Source organism: Mytilus edulis, chromosome 5 (genome assembly GCF_963676685.1).
Source record: "Mytilus edulis chromosome 5, xbMytEdul2.2, whole genome shotgun sequence".
In the NCBI taxonomy this organism is placed as follows: domain Eukaryota; kingdom Metazoa; phylum Mollusca; class Bivalvia; order Mytilida; family Mytilidae; genus Mytilus; species Mytilus edulis.
The window spans coordinates 64,019,800-64,041,240 of record NC_092348.1 but is presented as its reverse complement, the minus strand read 5'-3'; the positions used below and the strand labels follow the sequence as shown (position 1 = coordinate 64,041,240).

Genomic DNA, 21,441 nt, shown 5'->3' with positions numbered 1-21,441 from the left:
GCCACAGAAACAAATAATTAACACTTATATACAATTATAGCAAAACATTTAATAGGATTTAAATTTTCAAAAATGTGTATACTTAAAAATAATTCAGGATAATTTAAAAGTTTTAAAATACCAAGTTTCGTTCCTTGACACAGGGAATCAATTAAAATTATAATTATAATAATAATTATATAGTTAAACCTTTATATCAACTTTCATTTAAATACGAGAACAACAAGAATCAGATGCTTCTTTTCAGGAATGGTGTTAACTTATCCAAAATTAAGGTTTATAACTGCAAATCAATAGAATAGCAGATCCGACCTATTTATCAGTTTTCGTAGTAATTTCTTAGGGTTTTTAAAAAATTATGGATCTTTGGACAAAAGCTGTAATTTATAACCCGTTTTAGTGCAAAAGTTAACAGTTCATCTGATTTTTTCAGTTATAACCTATTTTAGCGAAAACTCTATGAAACAATTTATGTCGCTAAGATGAACAATACTAATTTAACTTTTTTTTTCAAACTTTTGACCCCAAAACTGTCGATTTTTTTTCCGAGTCTCGCTCAAATGTCCGATACTACTGGGAGTCAATTGGTCAAGAGTTTAGAAAAGTGTATGAATTAATGAGCATTTTGTATCGTAACAAAGCCTGTCACAGGCTATATTATAAAGATGGAATATGTGCAGTATTTATAAAGTCTCAATCGAGGCGAATTTTATGGAAAAGGTATATAGTCGGTGGCAGAGACATATGTGTATATATGTCTCTGTCGGTGGGTAGGACTCAGTCAGTGTAAAATATTTGCACACCAAAATTTCAAAATGTGGAGTGACTGTACCAACATAATATGTCGACAATGACACAGAAAATACAAAACGTAAATACCCTCCTGTTACACTGCCTTTTAGTCACATAAAGATCATAAAGTTTGAGCTTTGAATTAACCTCCTTATCGTATTTTCAACCTCTTTTTCATATATCTTATTCGGCATTCTCTTAATGTAATGCAGTATGATCTTATTTATGTAAGGAGAAAATAAAAAAAATGTTGGTAACTCTCCAGCCTAATTTCATTGCAATTGTTAAACCAAAATTTTCTAGTTTGATCAAGGATTTGTATAGTAACTAAGATTTTTAGAACCTTCTTTAAAATATACAAATCCTTGGTAAACAAAAAACTGCGGGAAAATTGGAGTTATGTCCTCATAATTTGTGACAACGATGGCGCCAACAAGATCACTTCCGGTTCAATTTCACTTTTTGTTGACCACCGATGTAAACTGAAGATATGGGTAAGTTTGAATAGAGCAATAGTTGTCAGTCGGTTATTTATATGAAATAATGAATATGGTCGTAAATGGAACCAAATGTTGATAGCATTACAACAGGTGCAACAATTATGCGTGATTCCAAGAAAATATGGAACAATTCCAACCAAGGAAAAATAAAAATATGAATGTCATGTCCAAAATTATGCTGCATAATGCAGGACCAATTATTTGTTGTACAAATGTATGTGAAAAGAAAACCAAATATCAAGTTAAGGGCAGCAATTATTTATTCATATTGTGAACTGTATTGTTTTTTGTCATTTTGATTTGGAACAGCCAATATGTTTGACCATTAGGCATTACATGATGAGGCATTTTATATTAAATACTGTCTTAATATTCATTCATATTAAGAGCAATTTGCACTTATAGTGAAATAAAAAAAAAACAATTATTAAAATCTTAAAATACTTAAACTGTAGCCTCAAGAATATTTATGTACAGACATGACACAAGCAAAAGTATATAACATAGTATAAACATTTATAATTGTAACAAAAGTGCAATGAGATTAGTAGTAACATATGCATGCATGTACAGTTAAATTGTTTTGAGTAGTTTTGACAGACAGTACCAGGGATTTAAATAGGTTTTAAGTAAACAATATTCAGTAAAAAATTAACTGGGAAGTACAGCAATCTAATCCGAAGACTCATACCTTACTGTCCCCCCCCCCCAAAAAAAAACAAGTTTTATGAATTGAGGCAAAATTTGGTAGAATTCTGATTATATATATGTTTTTTTTGTTTTTTGATAAGAACTTCAATACATTTTAAAAATGTAACAAAATCCTCAGCATTTCCATGATTACAAATCAAATCAAATATTTTATTGGACAAAGCACATATGATACAATGCGTATTCCAAGATACAAACACATTAAACATGACAATTTATGCAAATACAACATAAAGAAAACATTTTAAGTACTAATTATATAAATAATATCACATTATACTTATGGTAGACCAACTGACATTAGATTTTTATTTATATGAAGTTAAAAGCTTGACTTAAATAATTACATATCAGTGGTCTCGTTAGCCCAAAATAGAAGGGCGCCGCGCCCTGGGTGCCTTCAGCCGCGCCCTGTGTGCCCTCAGTCGCGCCCTTCTGCCCTGACGCCGTTTTCCAAAAAACCCTTGTGCCGTTTTGGTAAAATTGCCTTTGTTTCATCGATTTCTTATCAGAAGTTGAATTACAAATATGACACCTGGTGATTGCCCCCAGGTAATGAGGTTTATCATGTCATTACAATCAATTATTGTGGATAAGACTTCAAAGGTGTTAATTACTAGGTAATTTAATTAAGACAATGTACCGTTTTGTCATAAATATGATGAATATGTCGGCATTTTCTTTCGATCTTTAAGTCACAATGAAAGTGTGTTCAAATGAAGACTTTTATGAATTTAGAATTGAATTGAAGTAATCAAAATAAAACTATGCCTTCTGACACAGAAACATCGTACATCTCAACTTGTGAGCGACAAGCAGACGTAAACATGGAAATTAATTTTGGAGTTATTTCCCCTGAAAATGCTTATTACAAAATTGTGCTCCTAAAATATTATCTAGCACTAAAAAAAGGAAAAAATAACCAATTGAATACAAAATTATATAAGAATGCTACCTTATGGATATTAACTGTCTTTGAACATACAAAAAAAAATATATTGCAATTTATTTTTGATCATCATACTTTTGGCAATCCATGTTTTATACATTCTCAATAAAGAAATATGAACTATCAATTTGTTTAAATGATGTCCAACCTGTCATGTTACTAAAATGGAAGTGTGCAGTAATAATCTCATCACAAATCAACTTGATGAAGCTATACTAAATAATATATTCTTATACATGAACATACCTGCCAACTTTTCAAAATGGCCATGGGGGTTTTGCGTACAAGATGGCTGTCATGATCCTAAAAAACCTTCAAAGGGGCCTTCAAATTCATTGTAATGTTGTTTTTTGGCTTCTTCATACTTTTATAAGCCTAAAATCATTGTAAAATTAATTGTTTTGTTTAAATTGTGGACAAAAATGCTCTTTCAAAATTTCAATTTGGGAGCCTCCATGGGGGAAATCCCCCGCAAATAGTGACAGTTGGCAGGTATGCATGAACAATGAAAACAGGTTTTGAGGGCCAAGCTCTAGATGACATTTTGAAATACAACTACTCTGTCATGTACATGTATGGTAAACTATGATATGTTTAGTTTATGTTCTTTCTTTTGGAAGCAGAGGGGGTGGGGGAGAATAGTAAGTTTATTTTGCCTCTTTTGGTTAATAGTATGAATGTGTATTGCCATGTATTATGAACATGATATAGTATGAATGACTTTTCTTATGCAAATTTTATAGAATAAATAATCAAAACAACAACTTTATAAATGCATCGTTATTAACAATGTATACAGTAAAAAAATATGTGAACTCGTGATACACGCAGGGACGTAGACAAAAAAAATGAGCAGTGCCTTCTCCTATCATAAAAAAGTGCCCTGCCCTCCCCTGGCACCCTGCCCCTTTTGAATTCTAGCTAGAGCACTGCATATTTGTTTGGTGTTAACCAGATTTACTGGGTTAAGTAAATGAATCGTTGATTTAATATCATCATTAAAATCTTGATTGATGATGTTGAAATCTCACAGTTTAGACTGGAAGATCAGAAAGTCAAATTTTGTCTGTCTTTCCTGCTCAATGTTTGATATTTAAAAAAAAAAACAGTATGTTTAAGAGTTCATGGTCCAGTGAAACTTTTCAAATAAATCAATGTGATTTGCAAAATAAAAAAAATGTATATTAGTCAACAAATTAAGATATAAAACCTAAAGTAAATACAGTTCAATGGCATCTCCATTTCTGTTCAAATCCGTAAAAAATAATGTCTTTTTATAAATTACTGTAGAAGGAATTTCACTGATGAAATGCTGCAGAACTGTTTCTATGCTACAAAGCTCTTTAGGCCACGTTTTTTTAATTTGTTGGTTTACAGATTTTCTCCATGAAAAAGTCGGGTTGGTCGGTCGGGAAAAAAATCAAAAAAAAATCTTTCAAGACAGAAAAATCTCGAGAGATTAAGCAAAATAAATATATATTTCACCTTTCTTATAATGTGTTTGGTATACTTTTTGGTCATCATCTCTTAAATTTTAGTTGAAACATTATTGCTTATAATTAGCTGTCATAAACATCGCACGACATTGTCTAATAATTTCCCGTAAAAAAGGGCGAGGGGGTGCACAGACAAAGACGAAATAATTAAATCATCATTTCACAAACAAGAAAATTAGATTCGCGTAGCTCTTAATCAATTCCAGAAAACTTGGTGAATAATGATCTTCAAGCACGAAAACTGATAAAGAAAAAATTGTAAAAACGTCGTACGAAAATAAGTTTCAACACACATGTCAAAAGGGTAATTGACATGTCCACTGGAAAAACAAGAATATCGGATTAATCTGTTGTCATGCATTCCCCTTTTTTTTTTTATCAAAATGGACGATTTTTTTTTTTATTATCTATGAAACAGGAAAATTTCAAATGATTTGTTAATATTCAGTACTTTAACTTGATGTTTTGAACTTTCACCTGTCCACATTGGACAAGTCTATTTCTATGAAATGATGCATCTTACGGACTGATGACAAATAAGAGAAACGAACTTGTTCTGTACATTTTGTAATTGGTTTTAAACACAGGTTTCGTTCCGCAAAATTATTTGTGCAAACGACATTTCAAGGTCAGTTATAATTGATTTGTCTATTTTTAGAAACGTAAACTGGAAGTTGTATTTTTTCACAACAGAAAGTATTATCAATTCTGTTAGTGATTAATGCATTTCATTTCATAAAAAATAAAATATTTTAATTATTTTTCAGGGATAATGCATTTGTTAAGGTCGGTGGGAATAAAAAAGCATGAAAAGTCAATTTAATTTTTATTCTGGAAATTGGCAAAATCAGGTCGGTGGATCCGTAAACCACCAAATTAAAAAATCCTGGCCTTAGTAAATATTCACACTTTTCATTTTTTCTTTTTTAATATTTTTCATTAAATTTCATGGCGAAAAATTATCAATTATTTTTTGCAGTTTATTTTTGTAAAAATTTTTTGTTTTAAACACTTTTATCTAGGAAAAATCCATTTTCTTACAGAAATAATTGCAATTATTGTTCAGGCATTTCTGTTCATATTGGTAGCCTACATTTTGTACATTGTACACTGTACATGTTTATATTCCAAGAAATGTTAGTATTTACCAATAATGTCACATTTTGCAATTCAGAATGTTGGTGAATATGAAAATGTTTGTTAACAGGAAAACAATTAAATTGGTTTGTGGACCTAATGAACTTTCAAGGAAATACAAAAAATAATTCACTTGAATTTGTTTTGTAAAACAAAAATATTTGCATCATCATTAGTGAAAAAAATGTTAGCACTGGAAATAGACTTTTACCAATTGTTTTGATCTTCTGATTTTAAACATGTTAAATGTACAGAATAAGCTTATATTCATACAAAAATTATGTGAATTTAAAAAAATCGACAAATAATTATAAACCATTTGCTACATTTGTAACAGTAAGTAAAGAACATTTTGATTACATGTACATGCAGATAAGATCAAAATTTTGGGAGTTTAAAATGATTAATGTAAACTGCCACTTATTCCTAGACAAAAAAAAAACTTTACATGTACTTCTAAAGATAAAGATAAAACATTTTGGGTGTTTTCTTGAAATCCTGATGCAAAAACAATGTCTATAAATATATTGGTACATGTAAAACTTTGAATATGAATACTGTACAATCATGACAGTGCTGTTAAATTATACAAGAACAAAGTCTTGATATTGATACATGGAAACTTTTATTATTTGTACAATCGAGAGTCCAGTTAAAGATTCAATGAGATTTGATCTAATGTTGTTTTAACTAACTTCTCAAGAAATTCATATTAAAAATTCAACTTATTAAGGCTATAGGTGCTCTAACATTGAATGAAGGAAATTGTTCATGTTATTTTATTCCAACTCAGCATAATAATTGTTATAAAGATTATAAAACAATAGTAATGATTGTCATTTTACAAGTACAGATAACTATATAGATTAAAACATTGTCAATATGATAAGTTTCCCCAATGACACTGTTAACCATGTTAACTGTCCCCCTACATGACGCAAGACAAAATGACCAGAAAGTTACATGTAACAAAGTTCAACTTAGACGTGTGAAGGCTTACTTATTTACTATCTTCTAAAATGATTTTGCAGAAAACCAGCAGAAAACACATCCTTTGATCCTGCCATGAATTTTATTTTTTTGGGCTATTTGCAATTGTTAAGATGCCCCATTAAATTTTAAACATATAAATGCTATTAATATGTGATTTACTGTTTTTGCCTAATTACTGATTCTGAATTCACAAAGGATGATGAAATGAATTTATGGATATCATTTTCTTTTTTCCTTTTTCACTGAAGTTTGAACCATACAGATGTGAAAACAATAACATGTATGTAAATACAATTGTTTTTTTCTAGTGCTGTTAAAGTATATTTGGTTTCCCTTGACATGATAAATTTCAACAATAATTTATAAGATATCATTTGTAAGTTTTCTTTATATTTGGATGCTATTTTAAATTTCCCAGTAGAACACTAACATATATATTTGTATCGAAAAAGATGAATTTTGTAACTACATGTAACTTCACTTTTAGTTTTTTAAAAGCTATAAATCTTTTATAACATCAACTACGGTCTTTCATGTTTCTGAATCAACATGTTTTAAAGGTCAATCTGTCTAAACATCCTAAGGTTTGTTTGAATTAACCTGGTTTAAACATGTGCATCTTGTAGATAAGTCCAGAAGTGTTTGTATAAATGTACATGTAAACAAATGGTGAAATGTCAGATGTCCATCCAAGTTTGTTGGAAGTTACCGGTATTCACATGGCTTTTGTAGAAAGCAAATTTATTTTGTGGTTAGTTTTAAAACATCTTTCTTTAAAACAACATGTTTGGTAAAAAAAAAATCTCTAAAAAAACCATCAGACAACAATGCATAAATGTCATAATTTTTTTCTAATAATTGTCATTTGTTGTAATGCATACAAATACGTCATGATGTTGTGAAATTGAGCCTTGAGGTACATTTGTTCGTTAAACAGTAACATATACCTTCAAAAAACATTTCTATTTGGATGCAAATTTAGAACTTGATTAGTTGAAATTTTCTACAAAGTACTTGGTTCTAGTTGAAATCAGTTGCATAATCTTGTAAGGATAAGCCTTCCATAGATAGACAACGTAGCTGTCTGAACCACACCCAATGCAATCAGCCATAATCATGATAATCAGGCCAAATCTACATACATGTATGATCCTCAGAACAGGGGTGGTAACTGTAAATAGATCTGATATATATCATAGTAGATTCTTCATTCTGATAAAGATAGATTATACTATGATGGAGAAGCATATGTATATAATATATACAATGTGTATACTAAGTTTGTTAGTAAGAACTGCATTGATACAGATCCAATTTATATCAAAATATTATTGTAAACTTTTGCTGAGGGCTTTATCAAGAGGACAAGGACATATTTAAATGTGTTAAGCTTTAATTTTATAAGTCTCTTAAATGTTGATTTATTCAGGTGAAATGCAGTTTGTGTAATAAATTATAACTCTTATTTGTAAATCTCCATCTGATTGTACAATTAGTTTTCCCTACAGGGTATTACATGTTTATTTGAGATACTAGTCATGCTAGTGTAAAGAATTTATCAAAATGATAGAAACGTTTTAAATGTCCTTCTTTATTAAGTGGTATGGTCAGGTTAGTTTGTTTATATTTCAATTTATCTTCAACCATCACGTTGGGGAAAAGAAAAGAACGCCAGGAAAACTTGGATACTTTTTACATGTTTAAACAGTTATTTTTTGAAAATAATAGTAATTTCAGTAAATTTAGCTTACATTGTACAGCATGTACATGCATGCGATGTTTACTGAGCCATCTATATGAATTACATGTACATCTGTTAAGTGTTAGTCTTTTTGACAGGTTTTGTATTTGTTTTCTTTTAAGCAAGAAACCATCTTTTCTCAAGTCTTAAGCCTTAAGATTTTTAACACATCCATTTTTTGAATTTTTTGTATTTGCTTTATTTGACAGATTTATAATTTAATACTTCTAAGGATATATTGGTCATGAGAAGATAGCAAGAAACATGTACAAAAATTATATCTTTAATCTGTTAATTCAATTCAAAGAAACATTGCACTCCTCTATCATATTAAAGAAGGTAAACATTTACTTTTTAATTTGGTTAATTTTAAACATTGTTAAGAATTTAATCTTTGAAGTACTTTCAAAAGATTTATTTACATCTTCAATTAAATTGTCTGTTGCATCCTTTCTGGTTAAAAATATATTTTATCTTTTTATAACTTAATTATCGATACCAAACAATGAAATAAAAGATATTTAAACTGATTATTAAGTACATTACCTATCTTAGATCATATGTGATCTATCTGTTAGTCTTAGCTATAGATTGCATAATACACTAGTACTGTAGTATAAAACATTTGAATTGTTTTTGAAACAAAAGAGAATAAAGATCAAACATTTTAGTAATGAAAATGAATTCAACTCTGACTGAAAAAATCAAGGTTATTTTTGAAATTTTTAATTCTAAAACGTCTCATGAATAGCAATAGGGTTGTTAGATTTTTTAACGAAAGTTGTTGGTTCTTCAGCACCTTGTCTTCCTGCAACAATAAAATCTGACCACAATTGATATAGCCAATAGCCCTGAAATGATTTTCTGTTTATTGTTTTATACATAAACTAGGCAGTTAAGTTTTTTTGTGTTAATTGTTTTACATTTATAGCTGACTATATTGTATGGGATTTGCTACAATGTAATTGTCCAAGGCTGTAAAGCGACCTGAAGTTGTTAACTTCTATGTCATGTTTGGTCTCTGAGGGAGACTTGTCTCATTGGAAAGCACATCACATACTATTTTATATGTACTTGTACATGATGTATAGCATAATCAATCAGATGTTTCAAGACACATTTTAATCAGAATGTAGAAATTTATCTTCAGTATGCAACAGGGGAATGAACTTTCAACTAATTTAAAATTGTTATGAAAAGTCACATTTAAATTTTTTAATATGTTTTTGATTTAAAAAATGTGTTTACCGATGAATTTTTATTCACTTGTTAATAAAATAATGGCACAAAAAATAATTTTATACACATACATGTAAATTTTGACAACAAAGTGTTATTTTGAATTGGATAAGTAAATATATCTCAAAATTATTATTTCTTACATGTAAATTTTGACAACAAAGTGTTATTTTGAATTGGATAAGTAATTATATCTCAAAATTATTATTTTTTCCAAAATAGTATAATCAATATACATGAGCGAGGAGTTTCACAAGCACTTGTGGGGTTTAATAGAAGAAATGAATTTAGCATATTGAGATTTTATATTCTTGCCCAATTGGGCAATCGTTTGACTGTGTGGGATGTACTAGTATGCAGCCACGTCTGGTTAGAATGAGGATATTAAATCTAAAGTCTTGTTTAAAGACCAAAGAGTGCCACACTCTTTGCACCTTAAGAACTCTTGCAAAATCTCTTTGAGGGGTTTCAAGACATATTTCCTTTTCTGCAGGCCTCTCCAATATACTCTCATTTTCCAGTGGCAGTATCTTTTAGCCCAGTAGTCAGCACTTCCGTGTCGACATGAATTATCATTGATGGTCATATTTATAAATTAACTGTTTACAAATATTTGAATTTTTAAAATACTTATCTAAGCTGTATTTGGCAAATTTTTATGCCCCACCTACGATTGTACAGGGGCATTATGTTTTCTGGTCTGTGTCTCCGTTCGTTTGTGTGTTCGTCCGTGCATCCGTTCATCCCACTTCAGGTTAAAGTTTTTGGTCAAGGTAGTTTTTGGTGAAGTTGAAGTCCAATCAACTTGAAACTTAAACCACATGTTCCCTATGATATGATTTTACTAATTTTAACGCCAAGTTAAAGTATTGACCCCAATTTCATGGTCCACTGAACATGTAAAGTGATAGTGTGAGTGGGGCATCCGTGTACTATGGACACTTTCTTGTTCTATAAATTTTGGTCCTCCATGCTCTTCAACTTCGTACTTTACTTGGCCCTTTTAACCTTTTGTATTAGAGCGTCACTGATGAGTCTTTTGTAGACAAAACGCGCGTCTGATGTAAATTAGAAATATAATCCAGATTCCTGGTATCTATGATGAGTTTATTTACAGGATCTTGTCATTATGTTAAAGTTCTTCTCCATTAAACATGCATGAAATATTTGCCACTGGATGTTAAACAACCAGCAATCAGTCTATTCATGATAGTTTTGGTCTACACTATGTTTTGTACTTTAAAACAAAGATTTGAAAAAACATACAAGTAAAGTATGTGTTATAAAGTGCCTGGAAAATCAACCTTAAGTACATGTAGATCTCATTCTCCACTTCCTGCCCAATTGGGGCTGCCCACCTTCAGGTGTAAAATTTTCTCTCTGTGTTAAAGATCCATTTGTGGTCTTTGACTGCTCTTTGGTTGGGTTGTTGTCTTTGTTACACATTCCCCATTTCTATTTTAAATTTTGCTTTCACTTCTCACTCCGACGACAATGCAGCATTGCATTGCACAGTTGCCTTATCCTCCCGCTCCTCTAACTATAGCTGATAAAAAACACTAGCAATGGTTTCAGGAGGTGTAAGTATTTAAAAAACTGACATATTTTGAAATACATGTACCACTAAATATTGATTATAATATTTATTTATCACATATTTTGTACTGATATGTACGTTTTTGCATGGCCAATAATAGCCGGAAGTCAAGGTTGGTTATCAGCCCTCGGGGCCGATATCGATATCAGCCCTCGAAATCCATATCAAGCCCCCGAGTTTAACTTCCGGTAAACTGTCAATCAAAGACTATTTGTAAACAAGTTGAACACAATGAAAAGAAATTTAGAAAGTTACGAATCTGCTGTAGAAGAAAAAAGTAGAAATCAACAGTGAAAATCACAAAAGTTCCCGTAAAATTTTGACGTCATAAAGAATTTATAAAATATATGACGCCACACTGGAATGAGTAGCGATATAGGATTCTTCTTAAGCATTTTTAACATTTGTAATGTAACATTTTAAAGTCGTGTAATATTTGCAATTCTTGGAATTAATATATTTATTGTTAATCATTTCTGAAACTTTTCACAAAATGTTGTTTACCTACTGTGATACGAACTTTTTTAAACTCACAGTGATACATTTTTTATTTTATTTTCGTTAAATATCTTTATGATTTTTGATGAAATATCAAACATAATTTGGTGTAAGCTATTTGTTTTCTCTTGCTTAAAAATATGTGATAAATAGATTATTACATGTCATTTTTCATATGGTCCCTGGTATCAGCCCACGACCCATATCAAGCCCTCGGGCTAAAGCCCTCTGGCTTGATATGGGAGTCTAGGGCTGATACCAGGGCAATATGAAAAATGCCATGTAATAATCTATAATTACATGTTAAAAATTCAAATACATGCATATGTATACGTATGTGTAAATGGAATTGAAAGAATACCGGTAAGTAAATAATATCTATGAAATTTATTGGACATATAAACATGGAAGCTACAAAACCTACACACAAGTACATGTTCAACAAGGTCAATATTAAGGTCAACTTTGTTTTAGTTTCATACTGGAAAATTGGAATGTTGAAGATTACATGTGTATAATGATTTTCTATCTGCTGTGATTTGACCAATTTCTTGTCATTTTAAAGATATTTATATATTTGGACACAGTTTTATTAAATAACTGGTAAATATATGTATATATTTTTAGGTTAATGGAGATACACATTTGGCATTATTTTTTTTTTATTATACCATTTCAATATTTTAATTAATTTTGAAATAACATAAAGTAGAAAAATCCTGTAGACATAGACCAGATACCCTGTACATGTGTATTGATAAATATGAATTGAATTAGATCTGTCAGACTGAAACACACATACATGACAATACCACAACAAACCAATTCAAACAACATACAAAATATAGCAAAGATATTTAGAAGTTCAATTATTTTGTATATATTAGCAATAGACAAGTACTATTGAGCTCTAAATGCCTATAGCATAATGTGCTGAATTAATAAGCACAGTTTAAAGTTGAAAGGAATGTGGCTGATTTCCCCAGTTTTGTTTTTAGTGAAGGGTGATTTCAAACTTTGCTTTTGGATTAAAATGAACAGCAAATGGCATGCTTTTATTACCACACATACATTGTATGTATCATAAATCATATAAATATTATCTATACTTGGTTAAAAGGAGACCAGAGAAATTCATATCACTCATTATACCAAAAAATTGGAAAAAAGTTACAAATTTTATCAATATTACTAATTCAGTGTATATGTTGACTATTTCCTTTTGTTTTTATCTACACATCTTTTAGTGATGATGTTTCATATAGATGTGAAATGGACTACTTAGTACCTTGATTTTAATGGTTTATTTCACTTTTTATGTTAATTTCATTTCAGATGAGAATGACTGATATATCCCAAGTTATTTATACAGATATGTGAAACAAATGTTTTGTTACCTAGAGAAATTTGTAAATACAAAGGTAATTTCAATAATGTTTCCTGTCAAATATTAAATTGTCAAATGTTCACCTTCTGTGCACCTTCTGTTCTTGTGCACTTGCACCCAAGTGATAATTTGAAATTGATGATAATTACAGTATAATTATTAATATGAAACAGGACTCCAGTAACTTTACTGACTATGGAAGGGCTGTATAGCCAGTCAAGGTCATTAAAAACTTCCATCATCATAACTTTACCATATATTACTGTTATTTACACCAAGATGTTGTTAATTGAAATTGGGTACCTTAAGCTTGATTTTAATATTTATCATACTTTTCAAAAACATCTGATCAAATCGCATCAAGACCCCTCTCCTAAATTATTAAAAACTATCATTCCACATTGACAATAATATATTGATGTAAATTAGATAAACCAAATTGGGCTTATGCCCTCATCAGTGTATACATTTAAAGCAAACAGTATCTGCTTTATGATCATATAGTAAAATTTAAAGAAATACTAACCCAATAACTGAGGGTTAGACATGAAGGTACTAATATTTCAGTATGATTTAAATCACCCCTAAGCCATGCATACATGGCTAATTTGGTTACATGTATCTCATAATTTATTAGTTAGAAAAATCAGAGATAAGAGAATATGATGTGTAATTTGCAATCTGCAATACTCTTTAAATACAAAAAAAAAGTAAAATCAGAAAAAACTGAACTCTGAGGAAAATTCAAAACGGAAAGTCCCTAATCGATTGGCAAAATCAAATGACAAAACACATCAAACAAATGGACAACAACTATCATATTCCTGACTTGGTACAAGCATTTTCAAAATTGTTTTGAAAGTGTCTTCTCAGTAGGAAAGAAATCCCCTCATGATATACATAATCTGACTCAAAGTTCAATGTGGTGCCATGTCTAAAATGCCTGTGGCCCTGTGTATAAAAAACATGAAAAAAAAGTGATTTTGGTCTGATGTCTATTTCCCAAGTACATTGTACAAGTGATTTTTTACCCTCATGAGATACATGATTTTACTGAAGTTTCATATGGTGCCATGTATAGAATGCCTGTGGCCCTGTATAAAACACATGTGGAAAAAAATGATCTTGATCTGATGTCTATTTCCCAAGTTCTAGTGAATTTTCCGTCTCTTGATATACATGATTTTTACTGAAATTCCATATGGTGCCATTTATAAAATGCCTGCAGCCCTTTGAATTGTATAACACATGTGAAAAAAAAGGTTTTGGTCTGATGTCTATTTCCCAAGTGATGCTCATAAATGTCAAGTGTGCTGTTGTAGGTTTCCATGATTGTTACAATATAATGATTAGGTGTATATCATGTATATTGTCACATTAATTAATTAAGTGTGGCTAGTAGTATGAGAAACATGTAATAAGTAAGTTCCTTCTTAGCTGTATCTGCTAAAATATGTAATTTCATGGCACGTTTGATAAATAAGAGGCGTATTTGACCGATAGAAAGCATCTTTCAAAGCATGTAATCTAAGATTTCATAAAATGTAAGAACAAATGGCATATATATTAGACCAAAAGAAACATATTTCAAAGCATGTAGATTTCATATAATGTAAGAACAAGAAATTCTTCCCCATGCATCAGTAAAAATTATCAGTATGATTTTATGATGAATTGCATGTAGCACTAGTGAAAATAAAGGTTTTTTCATCAGGTTCCTAATTTCATTTCAGTAATATTGAAAAGATTTAAAATGTCAATGATAATTGCCAATTTTCTGTGGAAAATCATTTAAAATTGCTATGTAGTATGTACATACTATTTCATTTTTGGAAAATAATTATAAGCTTTTACTTACAAAACAATTAAAAAAATTGATTAAACTTCATGTTGCAGTAGTTTCGTTGTGTAGTTTGCAACTTTAGTTTGTTTCTACTAAATGTTCTAATCTATAATTGTCATGTTCTTATATAAACTTTAACATTAATGTTTATCAGTGACCACGGTCCCAGATCTGGTAATGGTCTTATCTTGAGACGGACCAATCCTGTCCAAGAAAGTACTTGTAAACACTTGTACATGTATATATATATATATAATGCCATAAGGAAACGATGTATATACATTTGTTTCAGATATATATGTTTACAATTATGAAATGATTAATCAAAATATAGGTAAAACTTTCAATTGGTGTTTAAACACGGAAGTGAGTGACAGTTTGAAATTTACGATTTAATGGAATACAGTTATAACTAATGGTAAATATGTGATCTGAATTCTTTGTGCAAATTCTCAGACTAATCAGAATGGTTAAGGATTTTTCGATATGATGAAATGGTTATGTAATGATTTCTACTAGATGCTAGGTTGACAATTATTTCTTTACAGTGTTTTAAATAATTTATTGTGACTACATGTGTATTTATTTGTTTTGATGGATTTCCCAAAGTCTACTAACAAGAAATATTTTTTTATTGAATTTTTATATTAAATGAAACTTTAAACGTGTGGTTTAAGGATTCCATGAAAAATAAGAATCCCTCCAAATAAAAGTTTATTGCTATGATGCTGTCAACCAACTTAAAATGCCCGTTTCAGTTTAAGTTTTTGGTCAGGTAGTTTTTGATGAGAGAAACTTAGTACACATGTTCCTTATGATATGATCTTCTAAATTTAAAGCCAAATTAGAGATTTGACTCCACATAGAAAATGACAGTGTGAGTGGGGCATCCCTGTAATATGGACACATTCTTGTTATTTTTTGTTGTTGATATTTAGAATTTTGTTATTGCAAAAGTATATATATTCAAGCCTATAGCAAATACTACATTGTATATTTAACATCTAATTCATTGTTCACATTAACCCTCAAAATCCACATAATGAAGCCCAAACTTGTATGACATTTATTGACATTACCTTTTCTTGAAATTTGTCTACCGATTATGAACATGCTCTAAAAATGAATTTTTATTATTTACATGTATAAACACTTGACACTAGCCGGGTTTAATCTGTTGTCAGTTCAAAGTCAAAAGTCGATTTTTTTATGCTTCTCAAGCAAACAAGAAATTAGAAAATGACCCTAGTTGCTTAACAGTAAGTCTGGGGTTGGCATGTCTTCATGTTATTAAACTATTATGAAATATGATACTTACAACAGCTTGTTGTGTACAAGTCAAGTGTCAAGATATACAGGTCACAATCAAATATTGACTATAAAGACTCATCCAACCAGCTTTCCATTGAAGATCATGACTTCAAATTATTGTTCTGATTTTAGATTTTATATTAGGACAAACATTATTTGCTTTATAATTATTTTACTAGGATATAAATAGGATTTTTGTCAAAGTTCCTTTTCAAAATAACTTTGTACCTCAATGATATTTTTTTTCCTGGTCATGTAAACTTTAACCTAATGTGAGAAAAATTGCATCTATAGTTTTACATGAAGATATTGTAATATTAGTTTTCTAGAACCCAAGGGAGATAACTAATATCAGCCCCTTGTAGTGGTTAAATGAGGTGAAATAATCTTGTTAGACATGCCTACTTAAATACAAAAAAATATATATTTACAATGATTATTTTCACTTATTAATTGTATTCGAAGTAGAAAATTTGCAGTTGATATTGCTCCGACATCTGTTCCCTTTCGTATAAAATAGCACAGTAGTTTATACCTGATGATTGGTTTGTAAGTACATGTATTGACTTCAGCTTTTGTTTTACCATTGCTTAGGAAATCAAGGGTTGGTTCAGAGGTTTTTTTTTGTCTGTCTTTATTTCTTATTTAAATCCTTTATAGCACTGAATTGATTTCAGTGAAACACTGAAGAGAATTCTCAATGCTTCAAGGGGGCAGCTGAAGCCAGCCTTTGGTTTCGGGATTTTTGCATTGTATTGAAGACCCATTGACGGCCTTCCAGCTGTTTTCTGCTCTTTTGTCGGGTTGTTGTCTCTTTGACACATTCCCAATTTCCATTCTCAATTTTGTTCAGAACATGATGCTTTTAGTTTAAGTTCTTAAATATCCCTTGCAAGAAAGTTACCAAAGCAGTGATTGTGTATGTCTATGAAATATTGTTGACATGTTGAGAACATTTCGGTAACTCTATACACTTGCTTTACACAACTCTTTCTACATTGATTACGTCTTAAGGTGGTACCTAACACTACAGGGAGAAAACTGTTTTTAAGGGAATCTTAAGCTTCTTAATGATCAAAATTAGTGTTTGTCAAACTGCTATATAAACAGTGTAATTTTTCTGATCAATTGGTTGGTTCAAATGTTTTGAAATTTTTATATTTTTGTCAAAGGGTCAAAGTAAATACTTTGTCAAAATTTTATGAAAATTAAACAGCCAAATTAATTTTTTGTGAAAGTGTTGGGTACCACCTGAAGTCTAACCTTATAAATAATCTTAATATCAAAGTCATATTCTATTTCTATAGATTTCTATTCTTCAAAATAAGAACATTTGTTTATATGTACAACTTGTGGAAGTTTAAATTACATAATCGCTTATAGTAATGTATAGTAATTATGATAATATTATTCTTAGTTATCATCTGTCAGAGAATATCTGTAATAATATACTGTTCTGATGTTTAAATAAAGTTGTTTTTGAAGTCACAGTATTTAAAATTCACAGTTCTAGTTTATAGGTAATAAACAGAGAATTAAAGATTTGATCTCTTTAAATATGGCTTTATTAAATTAAATATTCAGATATAAAGAAGAAGTAAGAAGTTTTTTGAACTCTGGTGGATAGTTGCCTCATCAGTTTAAACATATTTATTTTTAGTGGATTGGGAAACAAGTTATTGCAACTTATATTAATCCCTTTCCACTTTCTGGATGCATGTGCTGCCTTGTAGTGAAATTAGCCAGCGCCTTTTCGAAATCTACAAGGGTGTCTTTTACGTACAAGAGATATTGCTCTCTCAAGTCTTAACGCAGGTCAGCCATATATCGTCCTCTTCCAACGGACTATCATCGTTTTTCAAGACCATACTCCAAAATGGTTTCAAGAGAGAGCCAAAAATTCAGTCCCTGAAATTTTCTCCCCGTAACAAGCATCGCACCAGGAACCTTTGTGTGAGTAGTCCGATGCACTATCCATTAAACTGGTTCTCATTGGCAAACATACCACATCACCTTATTTTTATATGGAATCCTATGCAATATTTGATTACAAAACTTTAACTACATTATAGGAGCTTTTTTATGCTGTCCCTTTTTGTTGCTTTTATTATGTCTGTTGCATTAGATAAAAAAAGCATATAAAATTGCATTTTGTTTTTATTTCTGGCTAATTAGAGAGGTGTCATATAAAGTAATAGGGGATTTCAGATTACTTAACCTGAATAAAACAAATGATTGACAGATTGTATTATATGTTTTGAAGTGTTATCCTGCAAGGTAAACAAACAGGTAGATAAAAAACAAACCATAAATCTTTACACATAGAATACTCCTACTGCTTCATCAAAACCATTTATTGACATTAATTAGTGAAGAAAGTCTCACAGCTAGGGGGATTTTATAGTTATATGCTAAAATCATTACTTATAATTGATTTTGAGGGGCTAGATAATTGTTTTTATTTAACATTTAAGTACCTAAATAGACAAAGATGCATGTTACATAACATGATATGTAATTTGTTAACTTATATTGCTATTAAAAGTACATTCAGCGTTTTATATTTTTTGAAGACTGAAAAGTCATTAAAAGTTTAATGGTAGAGGGCTTCCACTTAACCTGTGAGATATCTCCTAAATAAAATAAATAGCACATTAAAATAAAGGTTAACTAAGTGCTAGAGAACTAATTGTCCAATCTTCCAGTAAACTACTTGGATTATGCTGAGATGATGAGCTTCAACTGTCAAGCCACATGGTACCTTTGAAAAATAAGTAATGGCTTCAAAATATCAAGTTTTTATGATATATATGATAAAAGTCTCTTTTTATGATACTAAAAAAGTAGAATAACAAAAATACCAAACTCCGAGGAAATTAAAAACAGAAAGTCTGTAATCAAATAGCAAAATCAAAAGCTCCAACACATTAAACCAATGGATAACATCTATCATATTCCTGGCTTGGTACAGGCATTTTCTTATGTAGAAAATGATGGATTAAACCAGGTTTTACAGCTAGCTAAACCTCTCTGAATAGAAATGGAGAATATGTCAAAGAGACAACAATCATACCATAGAGCAGACAATAGCCAAATGCTGCCAATGGTTCTTCAATGCTAAAAACATTCCTTTTGCATGTGGAGAATTTATACATTTTTGGGCTTATTCTTAGTAATACATGAATTATTCATAGTTGTTTGTTTTTGTTTGTTTGACAAATTTATCTAGGGATCCAGGAGTTGAGGTTTATTGTGGTCTGTTGGGCTGTCCATATTTTGGTAATGTCTGTTATCAGTTGAATTTACTATCTAATTGTAAGCATTAAGTTTGACATTATACCAATTTAATATCAGATTTTCCCAGCAGTTCCATTTCCTCCACACGTAAATATAAATTCTTCCCTTTTTGGTAAAAATTGAGATCAGTTAAGTACATAATTTAACCTTGAATACGTGTGTAACCGTTATCAAATGTATATTAAGGTGTTATAGTAACTATAGGTCACTGTGTTATGTCTTTATCTTTACCCAATTCTGGCTTGTGCATAAGTTATGTAATTTTCATATCTCTAAGTCTAGATTTATCCAGTAGGATTTTTTGACACATGGAACCAGATAGAAGTATGGAGATGTTAAAATTTTGAAAAGAAATTGAGGGTAAGGGATTCTCAAAGTAAAGAAAAGTAGAAACTATAATGAAATTTGAAATATTATTGATTAGACAATGACCAAGCATTTCAATATTTTTGTAAGGTCAATAAATGTGATGGAAAAATAATTGTAATTATTAACATGAAATTGCCTATAAATACATTGCACATAGATCTAATTTTGCCAAAAATGCCACTTTTAAAATGTTTCATCAATTTAAGTTTGATTATGAAAATTTGAAACTTTTTATTTCACTAAAGGCCTCAGTACAAACAATACAATATGACAAATATAGCAATCTTACTATATTACTGCAAGAGTTATCGCCCCTTAAATGACTAAGTTTAAAAATTTAGTAAGACAAATAGATATTGGCTATTTGCTAAAACCATCATATAATGCAATTGATAGCTAATTTTTCTTTATTTAAAAAAAAACAGTCTTACACATCAATTGCCAATCTGTCTCAAAATCTGCAGAATTTAGCAAAGAATAGACCGGTTGTGTACTGCTATTTTACAATCTAAGATGGCAGTTTACAGTTAATCAGCCTTAAAAGTATCATTATTTTTTTCAAAGTCAACTGTCAATTTATACTGTATATTTGAATTTAAGGCTGTGTAAAAGCATGACAAGTTTATGTTGAAAGTTTATCTATGACATGTTTAGAAAAAAAAAGTTTTGCCACCTCATATTTTTAAATGATAATAAATACTGTTGTTACATACAAATGCTCAGTAATGATTGTGTTACTATGTTCCTAGAATTTTTAGATTTTTATTCTTACCACATTGTAATTAAATATTTTTCCTTTTTTTCATAATTTGTTTTTCCATTATTGATTAATTATGACATGATAAATAATTCTAGAATTAATCTTGAAATAAAACAATTGTCTTTTGAAAACAGGAATTACTCCTGAAAGAATTCCATTTTATTTATTGTTTTGCAATATTTTGTAACTAGAACAGAGATAGAAACAGACAATAGAAATATGCATTATTAATCTTTTTTTGATTTATTATTAATAAGCATTGGAAAGAATAATATACAAATTAGCTCTCACAGGGAGTCAGGGATTACCGCATGTTCAGATTTTCCCAACTTAACTGTTAACAAAAATAAAATTGAGAATGGAAATAGGGAATGTGTCAAAGAGACAAAAACACAACCAAAGAGCAGAAAACAGCCGAAGGCCACTAATGGGTCTTCATCACTGCGAAAAAATCCTGCACCCTCAAGCGTGCTTCATTGGCCCCTAAACAAAAATGTGTACTTTTTCAGTGATAATGGACATCATAATAATTTCCGAAATATATAAATGAACTGAAATTAAAAATCTAGAAAGAATAACAAAGACCAGAGGCTCCTGACTTTGGACAGACACAAGAATGCTGCAGGGTTGAACATGTATTTTTTAGATCTTAATCCTCCCCCTATACCTCTAAGGATATAGAACAGCAAAAAATTGCACTAAAGTTAAAGGTATTTTTTTATCTTCTGGTCCCAGGACCCCACTACAACCTGTCAAATATCAGAGCAATCATGAACTACAGTAAACAATGGGCTGCAAGGTAATATAAGATTTTAGATACA

The 21,441-nt window shown here is 30.1% G+C and overlaps 1 protein-coding gene across 10 annotated transcripts in view; it reads left to right on the top strand.

The window, feature by feature from the left end:
• The first annotated feature begins 1,208 nt into the window (after positions 1 to 1,208).
• The window catches only part of LOC139524198 (uncharacterized), a 69,426-nt gene continuing 49,193 nt past the window's right edge, over positions 1,209 to 21,441 (top strand). For 2 of the 10 annotated variants that reach the window (XM_071318839.1, XM_071318834.1), the window contains exon 1: positions 15,159 to 15,301. Coding sequence is in view for 2 of the 10 variants with exons in the window: in XM_071318830.1 (XP_071174931.1) it covers positions 16,733 to 16,743 (11 nt within the window). In the remaining 8 variants the exon portion in view is untranslated. Of the gene's footprint in view, positions 1,287 to 1,440; positions 1,507 to 12,988; positions 13,075 to 15,158; positions 15,302 to 16,717; positions 16,744 to 19,748; positions 19,852 to 21,441 lie in introns of those variants that run through there. The other 8 variants (XM_071318830.1, XM_071318829.1, XM_071318838.1 and 5 more) reach the window with 7 other exon arrangements.